Here is a 22,818-nt window from a genome sequence, read left to right as displayed (position 1 = left end):
AGTTATATTTGTAATGGTTGTAATGGCACTCACCTGTCTTTTCTGGTCCCTGAAAAACTCCCCTGTGTTCTCTATCACCTGCTCATCAGTGAGCTGAGAGTATGGCTGCTCTTTGCAGAAGTTTAGTATCTCCCACAGGGTCACCCCGAAGGCCCACACATCACTAGCTGTGGTGAACTTACCCTGCAATACAAGAGGGTGTAAATAGTGATCAGCACAGTCTGCATATATCTTTCAACAATTGTACACAGGGGGCGCTGCACAAACATGATTGTGAACATGTTTCTTTATAGTTCAAGTATGAGTCCTCACCAGCAGGATGCTCTCCCATGACATCCAGCGTATAGGCAGCACGGCTCTGCCCTGGATGCGGTAGTAGTCACCGCTGTACAGGTTCCTGCTCATGCCAAAGTCAGCTATCTTTATCGTGTACTTCTTGCCCACCAGGCAATTTCGCGTGGCTAAGTCCCGATGGACAAAGTTTAGAGAGGAGAGGTACTTCATCCCTGATGCTATCTGAGTGGCCATGTAGCACAGATTACTGAAGCTGGGAATGAGAGAGAAGATATAGTTGAATTGGTTGTGAAGGAAAATAAAAGAGTTGTAAGCATGTATTTACAGCAGCCACTTACTCACCTGACAATAGGTGCGTTGCTGAGCAGAGCGAGCTGTCCCTCGGGTTCGTGGCGGGACAGAAACTGGTTGAGATCTCCGTTCTCCATGTACTCTGTGATCATACACAGCGGGTCGCTGTAGATGCACACAGCTAGGAGGCGAATGATGTTGGGGTCCTTCAGACGCGACATGATCTTTATCTCTTTCAGGAAGTCATTCCTACCAAGATAAAATCATATGCTTAAGTTAAGTGACTTATTTTACACAGATTCAATTCAGAATTATATCAATGTCATATTTACAGCACAGGCTACAAGAGGCACCCAGTCGATACCTGGCATTTTTGTTAGCATCTGAACGGAGCATCTTCACCGCCACTAAAACTGGCACGTCCTCTGGGATGTCAAATAAAAACTCTTTATTCATGAACTCCTGCATTCCATCTGCTTCACACAGATGCACCTGACAGGAGAGGAGAGGAGAGGAGAGGAGAGGAGAGCAGAGGAGAGGAGAGGAGAGGAGAGGAGAGGAGAGCAGAGGAGAGCAGAGGAGAGGAGAGGAGAGGAGAGGAGAGGAGAGGAGAGGAGAGGAGAGGAGGTGTTATGATGTTAATTCACCTCAATTCAATTTCATTTTTAAATCACAACATACAATATCTCAAGGATTTTTTACATATTCAGGTTATAAGTATGTGTGTAGGTAGTTTTAAGTATAACTCAGTTTTTTTTTAAGTGGATAAAAACTCACCTGTATAGAATTTTTTTATGTTTTTCATATTTTCATTTTATTGTTTTAATGTTGTTCTCGTATCTGTTTTGTTTGATTGTGTTGCTGATTATGATCTGGGTTTTCTATGATTTCCTACTTTGCACTTATAGTTTATTTTGTAAAGCACATTGTAACTCTGGTTTTGAAAGGTTCTACAGAAATAAAGTTTATAATTGTTATCATTATTACTATTTCTTTTCTTTTTTTAAAATAAAGCTTAAGAAGTCTGGTAAAGAGTACACACTTCTCCAAACTGGCCCTCTCCCAGCTTCTCTTTGAATGTGAGCAGTTTTCGTGGGAACTCCTCCACTGCGACGTCCTTCCCTGACAGCAGGTCCATGGTCAAAGCAGGGATGGCATACGTGTTGCCTCCTGTCACACCTTGCAGGTTCACAATGTCTGCCTCTGCATAGTGAGGGGCCCCATCCTGGACAACAGTAGCTATGGTGGATTTGGATGCTGCTGTGCTGGTAGAAGCTGGAACACATTAGACAAGATTTAGCATGTTTATTGTGCACATCTTTTTAAATTGATGTGTATATATGAAAGCAGACGTGCATGTCCACCTACCAGGCTCCTCTGAGCTCTGTGCAAACTCTGGCAGCTTACATATGAGGCGTGACGGCTCCTGGTAGTCTGGACCAAGGGGGAAGATGCGCTCGTAGGTGGAGTTGGACTCCTGTTCACTGGTCGTGCTCGACTGGTTGTGGTTGTAGGCGAACGTCTCGCTCTGTATTGACAAACTAGCAGTTAGTTCATCGTCCAGCATCCGACGAGAGGCCTACAGAATAAAGGATGTGGGGGTGAAGGAACAGGTCTAATCACCTCCCGAAAGAGAACTCAGGAATCTAATTGAAAATGTGCAAAATCTATAGTATTTTTCAAGTATTTTTGTTGGTGTAGCTTTTGAGCAATTGGTGAGCTCACCTTCTCCAGCATCTTCTGCCACACCTGCCTCCACAAGATGATGACGATGATGGCCACAAGGATGAAGATGATGGCCACTAAACAACCAATCAGAATCCTGGTGTTGCTGTCATCTATTTTGTGGGTGGGGTCATCTTCTGAGGAGGGGCAGGGAGATAGAGATACATTTTTAATGACATGATGTGGATATGAGGGATCATACAGTATATCTGCAATTAAATCGGACCCGTCCTGAAGCATGTGCACATTCAAACACTGAATTACATTTTAATTAAAAAAACTTTTATGAAAAGTCAATCACAAGCAGATCATTTGGCTTATCTAACAGGTTTAATATTAACCATAGTTGTTTTTCATTGAGGTGTGTCAGCCCAAAGTGACAGGACTTACCGACACACCCACATCATGCAGAACCAGTTCTTTATCAGGATTAGTTCAACCCATGCGTGCGTCTTTTGCTATTTTAAAAAATTCTAATTGTAGAGATATATTTAAATGTCACAGTGAGAAAGATGAAGGTTTACACATTAAAGTCAATGATGACTGAATAAGACAGAGCCACAGTAACACCTGTGCTTTTCCTGCTGTACCGTGTCATAAAGTGTTGTGAATCTATGCAACATACTAATGCTACACAGTGTGTACTGCATACAGCATGTCCTCCTTTTTAGCATTTAGTATTTTTAAAGTATGCAATGTGGGCAAAGTTGGACGTCAATCCAAATGCACTCAAAATTAAACATTGTGTCTGAAGATTTAATGATTTATTTTTATCAACCAATTTTTTCTGGTAGTCTCTTACAACAATTCAATGTATTTAAAAGCGCATCAAAAAGTGGCCCTAAGGCTTCATGCTTTCTAGTTTGAGTATACTTTATCCTATCACTTCTCCAGTGTAAGGACACCACATTAAAAAACTATCAATAGAAAAATGGATTTGGGACATCCTGAACAGTTTTTGCACGTTATATTTGTGTGGCAATGTTGGACAAATGAATAAGACATATTGTCCATTGTCATACATAATGCAGGATTATTAACTGAAACCTGTTTCCGTCTATTATTAGTTGCACAGACTTGAGATCACTAACCTGGTTGTGTGTTGGGTGGCAGTCCGGTCTTGGGTGGAGCCAGAGTTGTGTTGTACATGGCTGTGTCTGAAAGGGCAGATGGTACAGAGCTGAGCAGAGACAAATTATTGATTTTAATAAATAAATCAAAAATTGCTTTAATAGTTTCTTTTTAGGTAGTGATGTGAATTCTTAAACATATTGTGTGAAAATAGGATATTACACAAGCATCACTTGTGCTCATCAAATGGGAAAATAATGAAATAATAAAACCTAAGAATATACAATGAGCACATACATATCGTGCACACAACTCTTCAGTACCTGACTGGAAAGTGATCTCACTGAACAACATCCAGGCATCAGCAAAGTAGAACTGGCATTTGATGGCACTGGCCATGTGATTGGCTAGGTTGACTGTGACAAATCGAGCGCTGGGATTCTTCTCATCCACCACAGGGCTGAAGGAGAGTGGCGGGGCCTCCCAGTCCGACTCAGAACGGAAGTAACACACCACCTGGCGGAAAGCCTTGACGTGCTGGGAAAACATGTTGTTGCAGTGGACCTGGACCCGGGACACATTGAGGGGAGTGTTTTAGAAATGATGAGAGATGTAAACTGAACTTTTGTGAAAGGATGATCTTGTGGTACATCACCTTCATGGTGGTGAAGTTTCGCGTCCGGTCAAACTCAAACATGATTTCAACATATCCACTGGGGAAACTTTCATTGTTCCAGCCCACGTAGTCGTACCCGGGCCACACGTTGTAGACGTGACTGTGTGTAAAATCGTCCAGACCACACACCCCATCGGTCAGCTGACCCAAGCCCTCTGTCATACTGAGAAAAACACAGATAAGAGGTAAGCGGTAGAAAACACAGATGGCAACCGCCTGTCATGTGTCTGTCTGTTAGTTTGTAAACAGGATTATGCAAAAACTACTGGGCAGATTATTATGAAACTTGATGGAAGGATTTGAGATAGGCCGGAGAAGAACACATTCTGTTTTGGAGAAGATTTGGATCATGGGGTGGATCCAGGACTATTTTTCTTTCTTTCTTTGACATTGTGAGATAGGGCGTTCATTCATGGATCTTGATTTAAAAAAATCTGACATGTTTAGTGGATTGATATCTCTGAGCATGTGTTGTCAAATAGTTTTAACGACACAACTACTCAACACTAGAGGGCAGCATTACAAAACCAATCCCTCACTCCTACTGTTGGCTGAGATATTGTAATATGGGCCATTTTCTTTTCCCTCTCTCGTGTTCCTGAGGCCTGTGTCATGGAGGACATTATTCACCATATCATAATCCAAACACTAATGAGACTCTGAGTTGTTCATTGCCGTGTTGAAACTTTCTAGACATGGTTGACTCAGTCATTCCCATGAGGTATTGCTTAACAGTAAACCACCATGACCCACTCCCTACCATCTGACTCTCTGCTTTCACCATGGTGACCAGGCAACAAAGAGGTGAGAATGACACTTTAACTTCCCTTGGCAAATAACGGACTAACTGTACTTTGCACAATCCAGTCTCTAGTGTTTACTTACAACGTATTGCACAATCCCTCCTCTGGTGCTTATAATATCTTTCATATTTAATTTTTGTTTCCTATTTTCTTATTTTTATATTAAAACTTGCAAAAATACACCACAGCAAATTACTTCTACGGATAAACCTGCTTGGCAATAAAACCTGATTCTGAGGGTGGTGAGGGAGGATAAGAGCAGTGGTGAAGCAGTTCAGTGGTGTGAGAACACAGTACACACAGTAAAACACACATACCTGTGGATGACAGCTCCGTCATAGACAGAGTCGTTGAGATAAACAGGGTAAGCCGGCGAGCTCATCTGTTCTCCTATTGGAGCGTTGTATGACACAAGACCATCTGTAAAGTAGATTTTGTATTTTTTGGTGAGTCCAACACTTCGAACTCAAATGCTGTGAAATTTGAGATTAAAGTGAGAATGAAAGGAAAAGAACAGAAGTGGGGAGGTGTCTAATACTGGAAGAAAAATGCGTTGTGTCATTATTGTAGTGGGGCAGCCCGGTGGTACTCTGGCTTCCTCCCACAATCCAAAGACATGCAGGTTGGGAATAGATTAATTGAAACACTCTAAATTGACTGTAAATGTGAATGTACTGTAAATGTGAAGGGTGATTCCTCTCTATACCCTTATCAATGCTTACAAATCCACTCTATACCCTCATCAGTCTTTACGTGTCCTCTCTATACCCTCATCAGTCTTTACGTGTCCTCTCTATACCCTCATCAGTCTTTACGTGTCCTCTCTATACCCTCATCAGTCTTTACGTGTCCTCTCTATACCCTCATCAGTCTTTACGTATCCTCTCTATACCCTCATGAGTCTTTATGTATACTCTCTATACCCTCATCAGTCTTTACGTGTCCTCTCTATACCCTCATCAGTCCTTACGTGTCCTCTCTATACCCTCATGAGTCCTTACGTATCCTCTCTATACCCTTATCAGTCTTTACGTATCCTCTTTATACCCTCATGAGTCTTTACGTGTCCTCTCTATACCCTCATGAGTCCTTACGTGTCCTCTCTATACCCTCATGAGTCCTTACGTATCCTCTTTATACCCTCATCAGTCTTTACGTGTCCTCTCTATACCCTCATCAGTCCTTACGTGTCCTCTCTATACCCTCATGAGTCTTTACGTGTCCTCTCTATACCCTCATCAGTCCTTACGTGTCCTCTCCATACCCTCATCAGTCCTCTCTCACGTCTTACCCAGCCATTCACAGCCGTAGAGCTCCACTCTCATGCAGACGTTCATGGAGTGGTCTGTGACGGGCATAAAGCGGACAAAGCGAGCGATGATGGGCGGCTCGAGGTCCTTTAGTACAATGTCATAGGCGTTTCTGTTTCCTTCAATCACCTGCAAACAAACACACAAAGGAACTCACTAATGACTGAGAAGAAATGGCCCCTTTATATCATAATGAAAAATATTGATTTAGTTTAATATGTTACCTCTATTGTTTCTATAAACACAGTCATATCTGGTAAAAGTAACTAAATGCCATAAAAACTAAACCTGAAGACAGATCTTTATCAGAAGTTTGTCATAAATCTTGAAGTACATCATACAGTAACATCTAAACCAACCAGTTTACTGATTGGTGGATTGACTTGCCTGCTTGCCCTGTCTGTTCCTCCACGAGATCCAGCGGCTCCCGTCACGGCTGTACTTAATCTTGTACATCTGGGCGAACTCATTGCCGATGCCTCCAGCGTGTCGACCCTGGCTGCCCACAAGGGTGATAAAGTGGAGCGAGCGCAAGTCAATCTGGAGGAACTCCTTCAGGCTGTCTGGCTCAACTGTTATTTCCGGACACCACGCACCATCGCCCTCCTCGAAGTCCAGCCTGGAGAGAGATGAATGGAAAAGGGAGGACGGACGATTGAGGGATGAACAGTGGGTGGATGGACGGCCGCAGAAGAATTACAGCAGGAAAGGGAAAAGAGCGTGGCAGAAGAAATATTGGGACAGGATGGAATTGGAATGGTGAGAGGAAAGTAAAAGTGAATGTGGTGGTGGGTTTCAGTTTTTAAAGCCTGTTATGGAAACACCTGGGTGAAAGGCTGCATTGTAAATTCTTCTTAAACTGTTCATTTTGGGGCGAGGGGCTGGCAGGGGAGAGAGGGAGCTGGGCAGGACTGAAAACACAGCCAGAATGGATGGAGAATGTGTATTACATCATTATCCTGATACTTAGTGACGGCCACCCAAGTTTTGCAACACACACACATACACACATACACACACACATATATAGGCTTCCTTAACCATGTGGCTTTAAGTAGAACTGATACCCCAGCTTGTGGTTAACTGCAAATAAACAGGCACAGGCACCTTGCACCCACACACTCATTATAAGGGCAAACACGAAGTGTGTGTGTGTGTGTGTGTGTGTGTGTGTGTGTGTGTGTGTGTGTGTGTGTGTGTGTGTGTGTGTGTGTGTGTGTGTGTGTGTGTGTGTGTGTGTGTGTGTGTGTGTGTGTGTGTGTGTGTGTGTGTGTGTGTGTGTGTGTGACTGACCTTCCATATCTAGCGGCGGTGGATTCAGACCACTGGCTGGAGGCGGAGATGTCCTCATCCTGTATCTGCCCTCCTGACATGCCCAGAGGATACCGACACACACCTGAGACACAAATAAACACAAGTGAACATAAAAACTGCAATAAAGGTCAGCAAAAAACAACAAGACCAACATCCACTGTTTGTTCTGCCATAAACACTATTTACCACAAGGTAAAATAAATGACTAATAACAAGTACTGTCATCAGCTTTTTTTGTTTCTTTTTGGTGGTACATTCTTTACACTTTGCAATCATTCTATGTTAACTTACATCAAATCTGGTTTTCTGCAATTCTGGAAAATCTAGAAATAACTTTGATGAAACTGTTATGACAATTAAAATATGAGATTTTCTGTTTGGTTCCATATTTTCTGCCTGACATACTTTTATATTTTGAGCAATATAGCAATATTTAGAGTTGTTACTTTTACGTTTTGGTAAAATTTCTGTTTTGTCAAAAATGGACAGAAATAGGCCTATGGGTCACCTGTGTCAGCCTGTATTTGAATAATTTGTATTTGAATTGCTCAACTTGAACAATTTTATTTAAAAAATGAATTTCAATCAGAGAATTATATTTTTATTATTTATCTGATTAGTTTAATATAATAGTTGTCCCCTCCCTGTTTTTTAGTTCATTTAAATTCAATTAGTTTTTTTACCTGTATTAACACACTGAAACATGCCGCTATACACTCACTTGTCTCAGACCAACCACACATCTGGTTGGTGCAGAATATTCTAAAACCCTACTCAAACATTGACCAGACACACTCAGACATTTCTACGACAGAACTCCCAGCTCCTAATGATGCTGGGTGAAGCAGTGGGGTGAGAGAACACACACACACACGCACACACACACACACACACACACACACACACACACACACACACACACACACACACACACACACACACACACACACACACACACACACACACACACACACACACACACACTCTTCGCTCTCAAATTGTGGTTGCTTCATTGAAATAATAAGCTGGATCCATTCAGTGCCAATTCAAATAGCATTGGTATCACAAATGTGTGTGTGTGTGTGTGTGTGTGTGTGTGTGTGTGTGTGTGTGTGTGTGTGTGTGTGTGTGTGTGTGTGTGTGTGTGTGTGTGTGTGTGTGTGTGTGTGTGTGTGTGTGTGTGTGTGTGTGTGTGTGGTAAAACTGTCTGGTCTGAGTCCATCACGCCTCCACTGTGTGGTCAATAGAAGCAATGTGCCCTCTGTTTCCTGCATACACCCCCTCATCTTTACTTTTTTTGTCTCCTCTCCATCCTGACCTCCTGTGTGGTCTCATCCCTCTCTCCTCTCTTCTGTCTCCTTCGGTGGCGAGACTCGATTAAAGTTAAAACCATGATTTAGAAATGCTTCATCCCATTAGGACTCAGCGGGTTCGTGGTTAACTGAGCGTGACACAGCCGGCGTGGTATCTATTAACTTTTACAAGACTCTGAATGAATGAATGGGTGTTTCCACAAGTAAAAGTAAAAGGGCACTTTTCCATCATGTGTTATCTAAACGGTTGGGCTGTTTTGGTCTAACACTGATAACTCCACAAAACAGGATGTGACCACTAGGTGCCCTCATCTATGGATGAAAGAGCCTTTGGAAAAACTTGATTTCTGTATATGTGATAGCGGTGGAGCTGGAGGCAGAAGTTTAGGGGATCCTGACCCTGTTAACTCGGCCCCTTGTCTCACAGAAAAGCCTTTGAGAAGACGCCAGCAACAGCAGAGATGGAGGTTCAAGGCCGTCTCTGTCCCTCTCCTGCTTTGTCTTTCCTCCCCTATTTCTCTCCCTGTGATTCTCTCTTCATCTCCTCCAAATATTTGCTTAAAAGTCAAGATGTGGAAACCCCTGAAGGGTTGGACGAGGGCTCCAGATCTGATACACAGCTCACATGTCGTGTGCACACAAAGCAGGCGTAGATGTAACCACACACACGCATGCAGGCTCAGTCTTGGCAGTGACACCGTGACAGTTTGAAAGAGGCACAAACAAAAACTCTTCCAGATGTCGACATTTGCCTCCTCTGTCTTTCTTTCATCTTGTCCTCTCAAACCGTTGTTCCACAGCCCTCTTCCCCTCAGCCCTCATCATTTATCCCCCTATCTGTTTACACCCCTTCCCTCCTCTCTACCCCTTGCACTAGATCGCCTTGACTATAAACAGACCACATTAACCGTAAACCGTCTCACTCATCTCATATTCCCTGTATATTAGTGGAGAGCTCGGCTGAAATCACAATTACAAAACCATTTCGATCATAGGTGCGGTGCTCAGACTGCACGGATCATAGTTGCAGTGAAACACAAGTCGTCAAAACCTGCTTCAAGTGCAACAACAGAGATCTCCAAGAAATCGTTTAAAATCAAATCAGAGTGGGATAAGATTTAGAAATAAAGTGGAACATTTAGAACGATAATATCTGGCTTCTGGAGGCTGAAATGTTGTATCTGTCCTCATGTTACAGGGTTGCAGCCCAGTACAGAGAGAGGTTATGGGGTTTGAGGTGGTTGGCGCTCCTTCGCACAGCCCAATTCACAGAGAGGTGAAGAGTGTAAACAGGCATTGAGACGGAGAAGGAGAGGAGCACGGTGCTGAATCTCCTGTCTCCACACTGGCATGAAACATTGTCATAAAGCCCAGAAGTCTTAGGGGAAATGCTGGGGCCATAATGTGCATGTCATGTGGTATGAGGTGGCGACATGAGTTGTGTAGTTTTTCCTGTGAGGCCTTGCCAGTAATATACAGTGAAGCTGCAGACCACAGACAGTGCAGCATCACCCGTTGGGGGAAAACACAGTAATTGCCTGGGACATAATTGAAGAAAATAAGAGTCATTATCAGAGTCTTCAACCACATCCCACAGAGATTCAGAGAAAGAGAGAGAGGGGTTTCAGTGTGTCGTGCCGGATGCATGACCGCTCTTGCAAATGTTGGTTTTTGCCGTGTTTATTTATCTACCCAACCCACTCAGAGGTGACCTCGGGGGTGAGCTGTGTGCATTTGGACACACACGCACACACACATAAGAAGACTAACCGCCCCTACACAGACACACACACACACCAACCCCACCACCCATCAGGCTTCACATTTGGCCACAGCATCTAAAAATATCAGCCTAGAAAAGGTGGAAAAATACCAGCCTTGTGTGGTTAAGGAAGAGAGGGAGAGAAAGAGAGAGAGATGAAGGAGTAATGGACCAATACCCCAACCCCCCCAAACTTCTTGATTTTACCGCACCCTGACTACTGAAAGGCAGGCTTGTTCTGTAGTGTTTGCTGTCCATCCGCTCACTCCAAACACACTCACACTTACACACACTGAGTAGTCACGCAAGTCGCTGCTCACGTCTGCTACATAATACCTGTCCGTTATATGTCAGGGAAGTTATGGTTGTGTTTTTCTTTTGAATTTACTGTCTACTTTATTGCTTCCTAAAATTGGGATTGTGTACCTTGCCAAACAGTGGCCACTGCAGTCACAAGTGGGAACTGCAGGATCACAGCTCACGATCCTCATTAGTCACTTGCTTTAAATCTGCACAAATCAATATTTTGATGATTCACAATGGCTCAAAAACAACATGAAATTTACAAGGGGTCACCTGCATTAACACAAAGCACTTTACAGTACAGTTTTTCGCCATTCACCCATTCACACAAACGTTCATACAGTGCATCTATGGGCAGCACTTTTACTTTCACTTTTTATGAGAACGGTTCAGCCATCAGGGGCAATTTGAGGTTCAGTATCTTGCTCAAGGACATTGCAGCATGCAGAATGGGGTAGACTGGGATCGAACCGCCGACCTTCTGGGTAGAGGACGACCCGCTCTAACCCCCAGGGTTTATGACCTGCTGCTTTCACTAACTTAACAAAATCTGCATCCAGACAAGATATTCATCTCAGTATCAGAAGTAATCTCCATGATCCATACCAACACACCTGCGTATGAGACCATTCATGCACACTGGGCATGTGCGTGCTGGTGTGTAAACAGGAAGCAGATTGTCTTCTATGAAGTTTATTAATTCCTTAGAGAAAATACTAAGAACGAGCGAGAGCAATAGTGATTAGTAGGACGAGGGATTTCTTCCCATGGACCAATGACAACTTGGAACTGTTACTGAAACTAAGTGTTAGCAACACTTTGATCTCTGGAAGTTGATAAGCCTGAGAAGAACCAATCAGGGAGTGAATGCCCGTCCATACTACAACACAACCCTAGAGTTTTAAATGGGGCGAGCAGCATTTCCAAACCCCTCATATTTAGGCACCTGAAAACTCGGCAGAGTGTTTTGGTTCACTGAAAAAACACAGATAAACCAAACATCACGTAGTTAGCGACTAATGACTCACATTCAGCAGATACAGAGCCAGATTCAATATTTACATCAGGAGATGGTGGAGTCCAAAGTGGAGATAAGAGGAGAGAAAATGTTCTACTTATTTTTGCTAGGTGGTAGTTCTTCTGGATGAGTTAATAGGCAACTGTTAGCTCACATTAGCTTTCTAATTCAATGTGTTGAGTTTAAATCTTTTTCTGCAGTTTAAACTTAAAATTCCACAAGAGGACTCTCAATCAAAACAAGAAACAAAGACCTAGTTTGATGACGTTGAGAAAAACTGTGAGATAATGTGAGTTGTTGTTTTTGACATCATTGCTAATGAAAATCTCACTGACACGACAAAAACGCTTGGCTTTAGCAGGGATGTATTTCATAGTTTATGAATTCAGCTTTTGATTGGTGAGTGTAAAATTATTTCTTCATTTTGAAGTTAGTCTCACTTCAAAGTCATTAGAGTGTGAGTTTGGTGATCGAAAGAAAAAGTATTAATGCATTCATTCATTCATTGGGGATATATGTGAAACATCCTCACAAGGAGAAGCCCACACAATAATAACACTACATGATATTTGGCTGCTCTGCTCAGGCCTGTATGTCCACACATCCGCCTTCCCTCTCCACAGTGAAATAAAGTTCGCCCACTCACTAGTAAAATGGGAAAGACAGGGATGGTATAACTCCACTGCTTGGGAATTTTAAACAGGGGAAAGTTGGCTTCACTCAACATCTCAGCACTACTAAATTCAGCCGTGAATATTTCCAGACTGTGGAAAAATGACCCTCTGCTCGATGCAGAAGCGCTACAGCATCAGACAGAATTATAGGTGGATATATCCTGCTTCCATATATTAGAGCAGGTTGAGATTTGAGCTTTTCTTAACACTGGAGGTAAATCGCTGGTGGTTTCTCGATGAAGAAATCCCCTGGGTCAGATTTTACCAACAAATCGAATGGTGAACTTGTTGAACTTTGACCATGATCAGATGCACAAACAGTCCTTTCCATGACTTATGAGTGGTCAAGTACTGGGAAACGCACACCACACACACTCGCACAGACACATATACACACACAAGTGTTGGGGAGAAAGACAGAGCTTATTTCAATGGACTTTCCTGCTGTCAGAATGTCTGGTATGCATTAGCCACAGACTCCAGTGGGATAGCTGGATCCACAGCATGCATGTGCACGCGGGTATATGCATGTGAGCACACACACACACACACATACACACACACACACACACACACACACGAACACACACACACACACACGCACACACACACACACACACACACACTGAAGAATAGAGTCAAGAGAGAGAAGTCCCACAGGGGTCAAACACTCAAATTCTTTATTAAGTGTAGTTGAGCGATATCTCATAAAATATTCATGTTGACATTGTTTTGTTGCTGAATGCAAAACGGTCTCTATGATTGTGTATAAAAATTTGAATGTAAAAAAAGCATCTTATGTTACATTTACGTCTCGTTAAAGAGGTCAGAAATGTTGCTCTTAACATATACTGACATGCATGAAAGCAACCACAGCATGAACACTCTATTTTACTCGAAACCTCCCTCTATAAACACACTCTATGATCTCTATCTCACTCAACTCTCCCCGTTTCTTCCCTTGCTTTCTTTGAAGTCCGAATAAAAAGCTCTTTTATTTCTGTTAGTTTTGGCACAAACAATGCATGAATGACAAATATAAGCCAGGTTTTAGAGCATGTTTACATGTGGCGTGTCTGCGTGTATGTTTTTGTGCGCATGATTGATTGAGTGTAAGGAGGAGTGCTCTAGAAAACAGCTGTTGTGGAATATATTCATGTTTAAACATAAAAAATGTAATGTTTGTAGTTTTTCTTCTTGGGTAGAAAACCCCTCTGGGTCAGCTTTACAGTTGTCATCATAACCTCATGGTTGCTTTCATTTTCAAACTATATCAAAATGTAATTGATTTAAAACACTGAAGAATATAATACAAAAGTTTTATTTTGAAGGTAGAAGTGGGGTGGAGTAAGGCAGGAGGTTGTGGAAGTGATGGAGCAGTCAAAGTTGTTTTTTTTATTTTTAAGCACTAAGTGAGATCAGTCCGACCTATAAAATCAGTTTTTTGACAGAACCATTATTAATAACTGTTTGGATCTGAGTATATTCAATCATTATCCTTTCAACAAGAAAGAAAACCAACAGAAGCTTTGAGACTGAAATCAAAAACAGTAGCGACTCCAGGGTTTTTACTGGCAAACATCTGCCGTATTTTGACAATTTCAACAATAACCAAAAACCTCTCTTTGGTTCCTTCTTGACTCTGCCTCTGCCCACCAAATGTTGCTACTCTATTTCCTTGCTGAAAAAAAAAGTATTGGTCTCTTTTCATTGACATCCCCAAAAAACCACCCGTATGGCGAAGGGAGAGCTGGAGAAAGACGTGCATGCTGGGATCAAAGAAGCCAGACCAGAGAGAGGGGAACACATGGCTCCCAGAAAGCAGCACTTATCCAAAATCTGAATCAGTTGCAGTCTGGATTGACGGACTGCAGCAGCAAACCCCAAAAAACACAACCCAGAAGTCAGAAAAGTCACTTTATAGTGTTCACAGAGTGTTGAATATGATCTCCTTCCATCTGAGTGTATCGTGTGAATACAGCCGGTGAAATCCAGAGAACTGGAGGATAAAATGTGTCCTCTTTTGTACGCACATACCTGGGTTGACCTGTGATGTGACGGCTCCTAACAGGCAGAGGAGGACGAGCAGGAGGAAGTGAACGTCCCACAGGTGCTTCATCCCAAACACATGCACAGACACTGGCTTCCGATCTAAAAGAGAAGATGGAAAGAGCAGGACGCATGATGTCAGTTTGACCACAAGGCTAAAAGAAAAAAAATAGCTCAGTGTGTAATGTTAGCGGCAGCATGCACACACTTTAATTTTGTATTTACTTCTCTGTATTCATGGGAACCAAACATTTGTTTAGATATATAAGGGGAAAACGGGAGTTTTAATTGGAAGCATGTTTTTTATTTCACTCAATAAAAGACATAATAACTGCCACAAAACAATGGAATTTCCATTTATTTTGTGCTTTATCACTGTATGAAAGAAGGCCTATTAAACTGTAACTGTGGTGAGATTTCAGCAGCAGACGTACAACATAGTAGAGCCTCTGTTCTTATGACATTAATATGGAGTTTTTATTTCGTAATTATTATGAGTCAAGGAATGAATGCATAAATGAATGAGCGAATGAAAGAATAAATGAAAGGACAAATAATGGAGGAAGAGGGGAAAGAGACCCTGAGTCACAGACATGACTTCAACTGGACGGATACAGCGCCAACAAGCCACCTCTAACTATTTCGCCATTAGTCAAACAGCCGAGAAAAACAATTCGTTTCTTTCCATATTTCATTTACGATTTCAAGGCCCAAATCACGGAAAAAAAGACAAACATTAAAATGCAAACATCTTCGGTACCTTCACGTAAAAAGTTTTGATTGTTAATTAAACGTTTCCAATGAGACAGGGGTGTGTTCACGGCTGAGCAGCCTTCACCCACATTAGCAAATGTTTGCTTCACTTAAAACAACTTAGCGTTATTATCTGATCAGGACCCAGTTAACTACATGCAAGCGGTGCTCTTCTACTGCTGCTCAAAGTCGGTGTTGTATAACTGAGGTTCTATTAATTGTTCACTTCATGTTAACCATACCTTATGTAACTGAAACACGACGACATAATTCATTTATTTTATTAGTTCCAAAGAAACATCTGTACCTGCAGGGTTTTTTGTTGCTTTATTCCTATTTTGCCAATGTCTAATGATGTTATATCTTTATCATTGTACATTCTTTTAACTGGCCTGTCTTCACTGTTCTTTTTTTGTTAATTTCTTGTTTCTTGTCTTGCAAAGTTAATTAAAAAAAAGAATAAAAGTTGCAATTATACTATCAGGGGATATATCAGAGATCAGATGTATCAGACATCAGTTGTGTTGGAGAGTGCATTGGAGCAACGTTTGCACTTCCAAACTGTAAAATATCAAATCGCTGTTATTACTTAATTATTCATTAATGCTTTATTCCTTTAGTCTGCGGTTGTCCCTTTTAATATGTTGCTTTGAGCCACGAAAGAAATATTGTACAGGCAATAGGCTCCAGTGTAGACCTTAAAATATAACAGCAAAGCAGGGTTATCTAAATTAAATTACACATGACACAAAACAAAGCTACCAGAGCACTGTGGGAATTTTCAGTGTGTGTGTGTGTTTCCTGGTCGTCATCACAGGCCAAAAACAACATTTTCCTGACATCTCACCATTGAAAAAACAGCAGGATCAGCAGCCTGCAGCTCAGAGCTGCAGCACTTTCGGTTTGGACAATAGTACAAGACTGTGTACAAGCCTCCAGCTCACATAGTGTTCAGTCAGGTGTCAGAGGTCTGTACTGTGCTGTATTATAACGGCCTGACAGGGTGCAGGGGATCTCCACCAGCTTCAACATGTCTGCTAATGCTCCATATTCACCTCCGAAATCTGTCTATGGGAAACAAATCTAGACCTGTTGATTTTGAACTCATGCCCAAGTTTACTCTATTTTTGAGCAGCAGGCAGAATTTGTAACGATACCCGATATTAAAGCACACTTTCCTCAGTTTTTCCTTTTGTCTGGAAACTGGGATCGTCCATGAATTAAGAACCAAATGCACAAGCAGACCTTTAAAATAAAGAATGGCACCCAGTGGAGCACATACAACTGCCAAGGCCCAACAGTCCCCTTGTGAAACCACATTTAAATTCTGGATGTTTTAAATCGCACACTCATAAATATCAGTTTTTTTCATTACCCACATATTATTCTGAAAATCGCAAAAAACGCCCTATCTTGATACATTAAAGAAATTGATGACAACATTTTTCCTGGATCTGCCCCCTGATCCGGATCTGTCCCAAAATGTAATGGGTTCTTTCTTGAGCCATGTCCCACCCTTACTCTAAGTTTCATAGAAATCCATACAGTAGTCAATCATAATCCTACAGACAAACCAACAAACCATCTACAATTGCACTCAATAGAGCTCATAAATATCAGTCCCCTCAACATGAAGATTCTAGAATAATTATAGAAAATATTTAAATCTCCCTATTTTTCTATCTGCACCCTGATCAAGATCCCCTCGAAAATGTAATAGTTTCTTCGCTGACGCATACAGCTTCCTTCCACCATGTTTCCGTCCAGTAGCTTTTGCATTATCTTGCTAACAAACAAACAAACACCGGAGGTAAAAACCTCCTTGGGGTAAAAATGACCATAGATTAATCTTGTATGACCTGTGTTGATGAATTTTCTGACACTTATTTCACCCTTGATTTGCTTCTTTCATTGTGGCCTCACATATAATCTCATTGCTTTTCTTTCTTCCATTTCCTGCAGCCTCGGGTTACAACCACTTCCCACTGAGAGCCCTTTAACTGGGCTTAACTCCTCCTGGCTTTTCATAGCTAATGAAACACAAACACCTGATGGCTTGTGTGCATTTGGAAGTCAAAAATATGTTTACCATGTGCTGCAGAGCGTTTATGTAAAGGCTGCTTGTGTTGTATAGAGGAGGAGAATTGACCTTTGCTTCTACATATCGAGACTCTCAAAGGACCGTACTGGTGCGTTAGTGTGTTATAGCCCATTTACTGCAAATCACATACATTTTACTGCAATGCTCACTATTTAGCAAAGCATGCCATTCCTGGAGATGGAGGCCAGTCTCCCAGTTGTCAACATTTACAGACCAGAGTGAAATACATCCAAAAATAATGGATTGATTAAACATGGTTCCCAGAAAAATGAATTCTCTTGACTCTTGACCTCATACTCACGTCAAAATCTCCATAGATCCAACACTTATGCCTGACAGGAAATATCCGAAATTAATACCTGATTCCCATCACCCTCAGCTGCAGCTGTGCTTTGAGATGAGCGTTAACATAGCTAAAGCTGTTGTTAGAGTATGATAATGTTAAATGTTAAATGTTAAAATGCTAAAGTTAGCGTTACCCTCCCCGTTAGTTAGAACGATTTTGAAGGCTATGGTAAGTTTTTAAGAATGGCTGTAAAGTAAAATTTATAATTTGTAGTAAATGGGCTGATTTAAAACTTTGTCTATTTAAAGTTAAGTTTACAGAAAAGGTGTATAAGGTCATGTGATTGTTGAAATGTGGTGTCAGATTTCCGGTGTATTAGTTACTACTGGTGCTTCCTCTAGGTGTGGACAGCTGTGTTCTCAATACCTGTATGAAACAAACAGCTGTTATTCCACAGCTGGATTCTGCTTAAATAACATCAGATCAGTCATCAGCTCTGCAGTTACAGTCACAGGTTCACAGTCCTGGAAACTCCTCTTCATTCTCATCTTCCAGGGATACAGCAGGAAAAACGTATTCACGTCCTATCTTGGTTTCAAAATATATCTGTTCCAGGACTTTTTTTCCCTTCTCACTTTCAAAGACATATTTCAAACTTTAAGGAAAAAACAAAAATTAAGTACAAATTAAATAATAAAAGCATTGTCAAATCATCTGAATGTTTAAATATTAGCTTGCTATCTATACATTCACAAGAGTTCATAGCCTTTTAGTTATAATGCTTTAGCTGTCATCCACGCAAAGATCATAACCTAGAATCTAGTTTCATAATGATACTATCTAATCTCACTAAATACTTAAGAGGTTTGAACGATGGACATTGCTCTTCAAAATTTCACCTGCTACATGATCCAATAACCTATAGTGAGAGTAAAAGTGATAGGGGAATAGTCTCTCATAGCTCATGCGTGACAGAGCAGGAAAAAAAGAGATCTGTGTCAAATAGCCTTCCCCACCTGAATGTCAGATCAGGTTTTCTCAAAACTTGTTATTATTCAGCGTACTAAAGTGTAAACCATGGGCCAGTGAACTTTTTTTTAATATTGTCCTTTGTGCTGATATGTTTCTTTCATAGACTCTATATAAAGATGGACACTGCATCTCCACCTTCTTCCACTATCCAGAAATGAGGCCCAAATATCCCAGTTACGAATGCTGCCATTTTGCGCAACTGGAGCCAAAGTCTGTGCAGAAGCGATCTGGGTTGGAGCAGCAGCAGCAGCAAAATCCTGTTGATACACACGCTCGACCAATCGTGAAGCTGTCAATCATGACGTGAGTTGTTTTTATGGCATCTGTATTTTATTGTTTGTTTTGTCCACGTCCTATCCACAAACATGGTGGAGGCAGAATTAATGACTTAGAGGAGCTTTGGCTTCACTTAAGGGGAGCAGTCATGACGTCCAACTTCATAAACAGTCTACAATTGCTCTTAGCGTTGCTAGTTGCTTGGTTCTGGGATGTTGTTCCATCCTTTCCTCAGTCCTTAGTGCCACTTAGCAAATGTTGACGTGCTAACATGCTAAACTACAACAGTAAACACTGAACCTGTTTAACCTCAGCATGTTAGCATTGACATTTGACAACAGCATTTAGTTAAAAAAAAGATAATCACACTCGCACCGAGCCGCTAGCGTTGTAAGGTTTTAAATTCAGCCTGAAGAATCCAAAGTGAAAATGATTCATAAACCTCAATGCAGTCCTGGGTCACGTTTATGAAAATAAACCAAAGTCAGGTCTAATGACACCTCCACAAGTGTTCAGAATGAGAACAAAAAATAAACCATAGCTGAACGTTCATAAAGTAATCAAAACAAGGCCCTTTGAAGAAGAGAAGCATGTTTGACACTTAGACACTTCTCAAATGGCCAAAGGAGCATTTTCTCATCAAGAATCCAAATTAAAAAGTCTTACCTGCTGCGACCAAAGTGAGAAGACACAAGGTCACAGCAAAGAATGTGAAAAAGAACGTTACTTAACCTGTTTAGAAATAAAGCAAAGGACAGAGAAGTAATAGAACTTTTTGTTTCACATAAGGCCCCAGCAGCACCTCCAGACGATAGATTATAAAAGTCTGGGCAACAAGTCATGAAGGAAAACCGGTCTCATATGTTCCTACTCCAGAAGACTCCTCTGTCCCTCAGAGAAATATTTTTAGACATAAAGTGTGGTGAGGATACCCATGCATGCAGTGCCTCACTCCGATTTTTATATACATCCACACCAAATATCAATATATTACGGAAACTTTCACACACACAATCCATTGAGAAAGATTTTATAACACATATTTAGGACTGCAAACATTATTATGTCTAATATGTCCAAGGCTCAATCTGTGTTCGTGGTGCAGCTCCCTGTCGACTGTAATCGCTTTGTGCCAACACACACACAGACAACATTCAGTGAGGGAATATTTAAAAAATACTGTAGAATTGTACATTGTATAATTGCTATTGTCTTTATCATTTAAAACAGTTCATCCATGTGGCCAAAGGCCCTTAAATAAATTCCCATTAGTTGCATTTCGACCACAGGAACTTCCCTCGGGACTAGGAACCTTTGCAGTAACTCATTTCCACTGCAGGGACCAAGGAATCATTAAGGTTCTGTGGTAATCTTTTATTTCTGTTTGATCGAGGCCTTTTTTTATTTCAAATACATAAGAAAAAAACTTTTTCATAGGACAGTTAAGTCAAGTTCCTGTTCATCTCCCAAGTGTGCCCCCATCCCCAAATACTGGACTATGATTTTATTTTTGTAAAAGAAAATTTGTCCTGGTTGTAGTGTCGTACTTTTCAGAAGTTGAGAAACTTTGGGGATGGGTGCTGCAGCACTAAACATTTCGGATTGGACGGAGAACTCGCTGCATTTTATCTCAGTCACTGTTTTTAAAAAACCTGAAGCGGAAAAATGACAATTAAAAGTATTGAGCTTCAGCTGAGAATGGACATGTCTCAGAAGAAAGTGTACGACCTATAACACTATCACATTTAGCCTCCAGATAAAAAAAGCGGAGCAAAGTAAATGGTAGCGTACTTGCATTAATCATTAATGGAGACTTTCTTTATGTCAAAATACAAAATATTACCATAACAACTGGTGTGTTTAAGCAGGACAGAAATTTACTGCAGTGGTACTTTCTCCCACATTAACCATATGTAGTATAACAGTACCTGAATGTGGTGGCAAATTACTGTCTGTACTGTACCAGAGGAAGTTATGGCCTGTCATTCCACATTAACACAATATCTAACATGTCAGTGACTCAGATATATCCATAGATATCACAGCTAAAGTGCTCCATCACAGTTCTGAACTCAGACCGGACGTCCATCAAGTATTATAAAAAGAACAAACTGTAATCACTCTGACTGGAGCTCTGTTAGAATTCAAACAGCTTATTATAAACAGGGAATGTTAAAAGGCAGCGAGCAGAGTTTATTGTATCAACGAGGTGCAGAGCGTTCCAGAAAAGAACAACTATTGACTTGAATTCTGCTTCAGAGGGGGGGGGGGGATGTCTGTGCCCCATAAATATCATCTCCCCCTCGGCTAGTTCAGGAAATGGAGGAGGACAGATACTCCACTCACAAACCCACAAGCTCACGGAGCTCAATCAAGAAAACCAGACAAGCCGTCGCTATATTTTTTAATCAGAGAGACGAGTTAAATTCATTAGAGATTCACTGCTGAGATCCCATAGATGTGCAATTCATAAAAAAAAAGGGCATAAATAACTATTCTGGTCACCTCGATAAATTATTAAACTTGGTACATCAACATCCTCCCCTATGGTTACTCATCTTATGTCCAAAGCTCATTGTCATGTCCTCCTGCAGAACTTTTGCTCTGGTTGATTCCCAGGCTTTCCTGCTTGTATAAATAATCTGATTTCCCTGGGAGGGTCGAGCCCAGCACACAGTGTAACACTGGTGCACCACCAGCTCCTGCTCTCTGGGAACAAGCTTGTAAAGTAAACACACAGGTTTACTCGGCTTTGCTCCCCGACTCAGTCTCTCTCTCTCGCCAGGTTCTCCCACACACATACACACAAACACAACCAGCAACATCAACATTTAGGGTTTTACGCAGCCCCGGCAGAAGAAAAAGCTTCTGACAGAGGTTCAGAAGGTTGAGAACAACCAAAACCTGCCCTGGATCTGCAGCCATTGAAAGAGGAACGCACAAGGTTTAGAAGTCGGCAGAATTACATCTCTGCTTTTGTAATCACACAATTTAAATACATCTCATAATCTCTGTTCACTTGTAAGACTCCATGTCATTTTACCAATCTGACAACTTAATCTGAACCTATGATGTTAAACATATTAATCAAAATGTTTGATTCTGGATTCATGCTCGTAATGAATGTAAGTTAAAATCAGTGCAGCATAACAAATCGACAAAGAGTCTGTATTTCCATTGGTCCTTGTTGCACTGCAGTGACTGTCAAGAATGTATACAGGGGTGGGATGTAACAAAGTACATTTACTTTTCAACTGTATTTATGTAAATTTGTTTAAGTAACTCATCTACCAGCTTTAATTACTTCACAGTCCCCTACACATTTGGTAAGATTCCAGTAATGGTATAAGGGCGAGTCACAGAGACCACAAATGAAAATGGTGCAATGGGACATCCAGTGGTCTGGTGGTAAATACCGTTACCATAAAACCAATGTAGCTGGTTCAGTTTCAGCTGTGGGACTTTGTTGCATGTTATAGCTCTGTATACGTCCTTGTTTGCTCTTCTATAATAAAGGTAAAAAACACGTAAAAATCACAAAAACACATGTTGTCAGTGTTAAGTAAAGCTTAAATAGTGGAGGCCATGCTGAGTATATGAGCTGCTGAAACAAGGCAGATCACATTTTACTCAGGTTTGTCTTGACTACCTCAACCCATAAATTATGTCCAGGCCTTATAGCACAGACCGCATATACAGGGTGTGTGTGTGTGTGCGTGTGTGTGTTTATGTGCCCTGTTTGTGCCAGGCCTGTGTGCCCCTATACT

General features: G+C 41.3%; 1 protein-coding gene across 4 annotated transcripts in view; it reads right to left on the bottom strand.

The window, feature by feature from the left end:
- Positions 1-22,818, bottom strand: part of ddr2a (discoidin domain receptor tyrosine kinase 2a) — a 31,146-nt gene that overhangs the window by 1,344 nt on the left and 6,984 nt on the right. Inside the window, exons 2-16 of one of the 4 annotated variants that reach the window (XM_034584181.1) lie at positions 14,592-14,705; positions 7,464-7,566; positions 6,558-6,789; positions 6,152-6,299; positions 5,178-5,280; positions 4,037-4,220; positions 3,705-3,945; positions 3,402-3,467; positions 2,311-2,447; positions 1,993-2,164; positions 1,628-1,860; positions 950-1,077; positions 637-834; positions 313-547; positions 34-183 (exon numbers count right to left, since the gene is read on the bottom strand). In XM_034584181.1, coding sequence (XP_034440072.1) covers positions 34-183; positions 313-547; positions 637-834; positions 950-1,077; positions 1,628-1,860; positions 1,993-2,164; positions 2,311-2,447; positions 3,402-3,467; positions 3,705-3,945; positions 4,037-4,220; positions 5,178-5,280; positions 6,152-6,299; positions 6,558-6,789; positions 7,464-7,566; positions 14,592-14,673 — 2,412 coding nt within the window. In that variant the 5' untranslated portion in view covers positions 14,674-14,705. Of the gene's footprint in view, positions 1-33; positions 184-312; positions 548-636; positions 835-949; positions 1,078-1,627; positions 1,861-1,953; positions 2,165-2,310; positions 2,448-3,401; positions 3,468-3,704; positions 3,946-4,036; positions 4,221-5,177; positions 5,281-6,151; positions 6,300-6,557; positions 6,790-7,463; positions 7,567-14,591; positions 14,706-22,818 lie in introns of all 4 variants that reach the window. The other 3 variants (XM_034584180.1, XM_034584183.1, XM_034584182.1) reach the window with 3 other exon arrangements.

Source organism: Hippoglossus hippoglossus, chromosome 4 (assembly GCF_009819705.1).
Source record: "Hippoglossus hippoglossus isolate fHipHip1 chromosome 4, fHipHip1.pri, whole genome shotgun sequence".
Taxonomy (NCBI): domain Eukaryota; kingdom Metazoa; phylum Chordata; class Actinopteri; order Pleuronectiformes; family Pleuronectidae; genus Hippoglossus; species Hippoglossus hippoglossus.
Note: the sequence above shows the minus strand (reverse complement) of the source record. Positions and strands in the feature narration are given on the sequence as shown.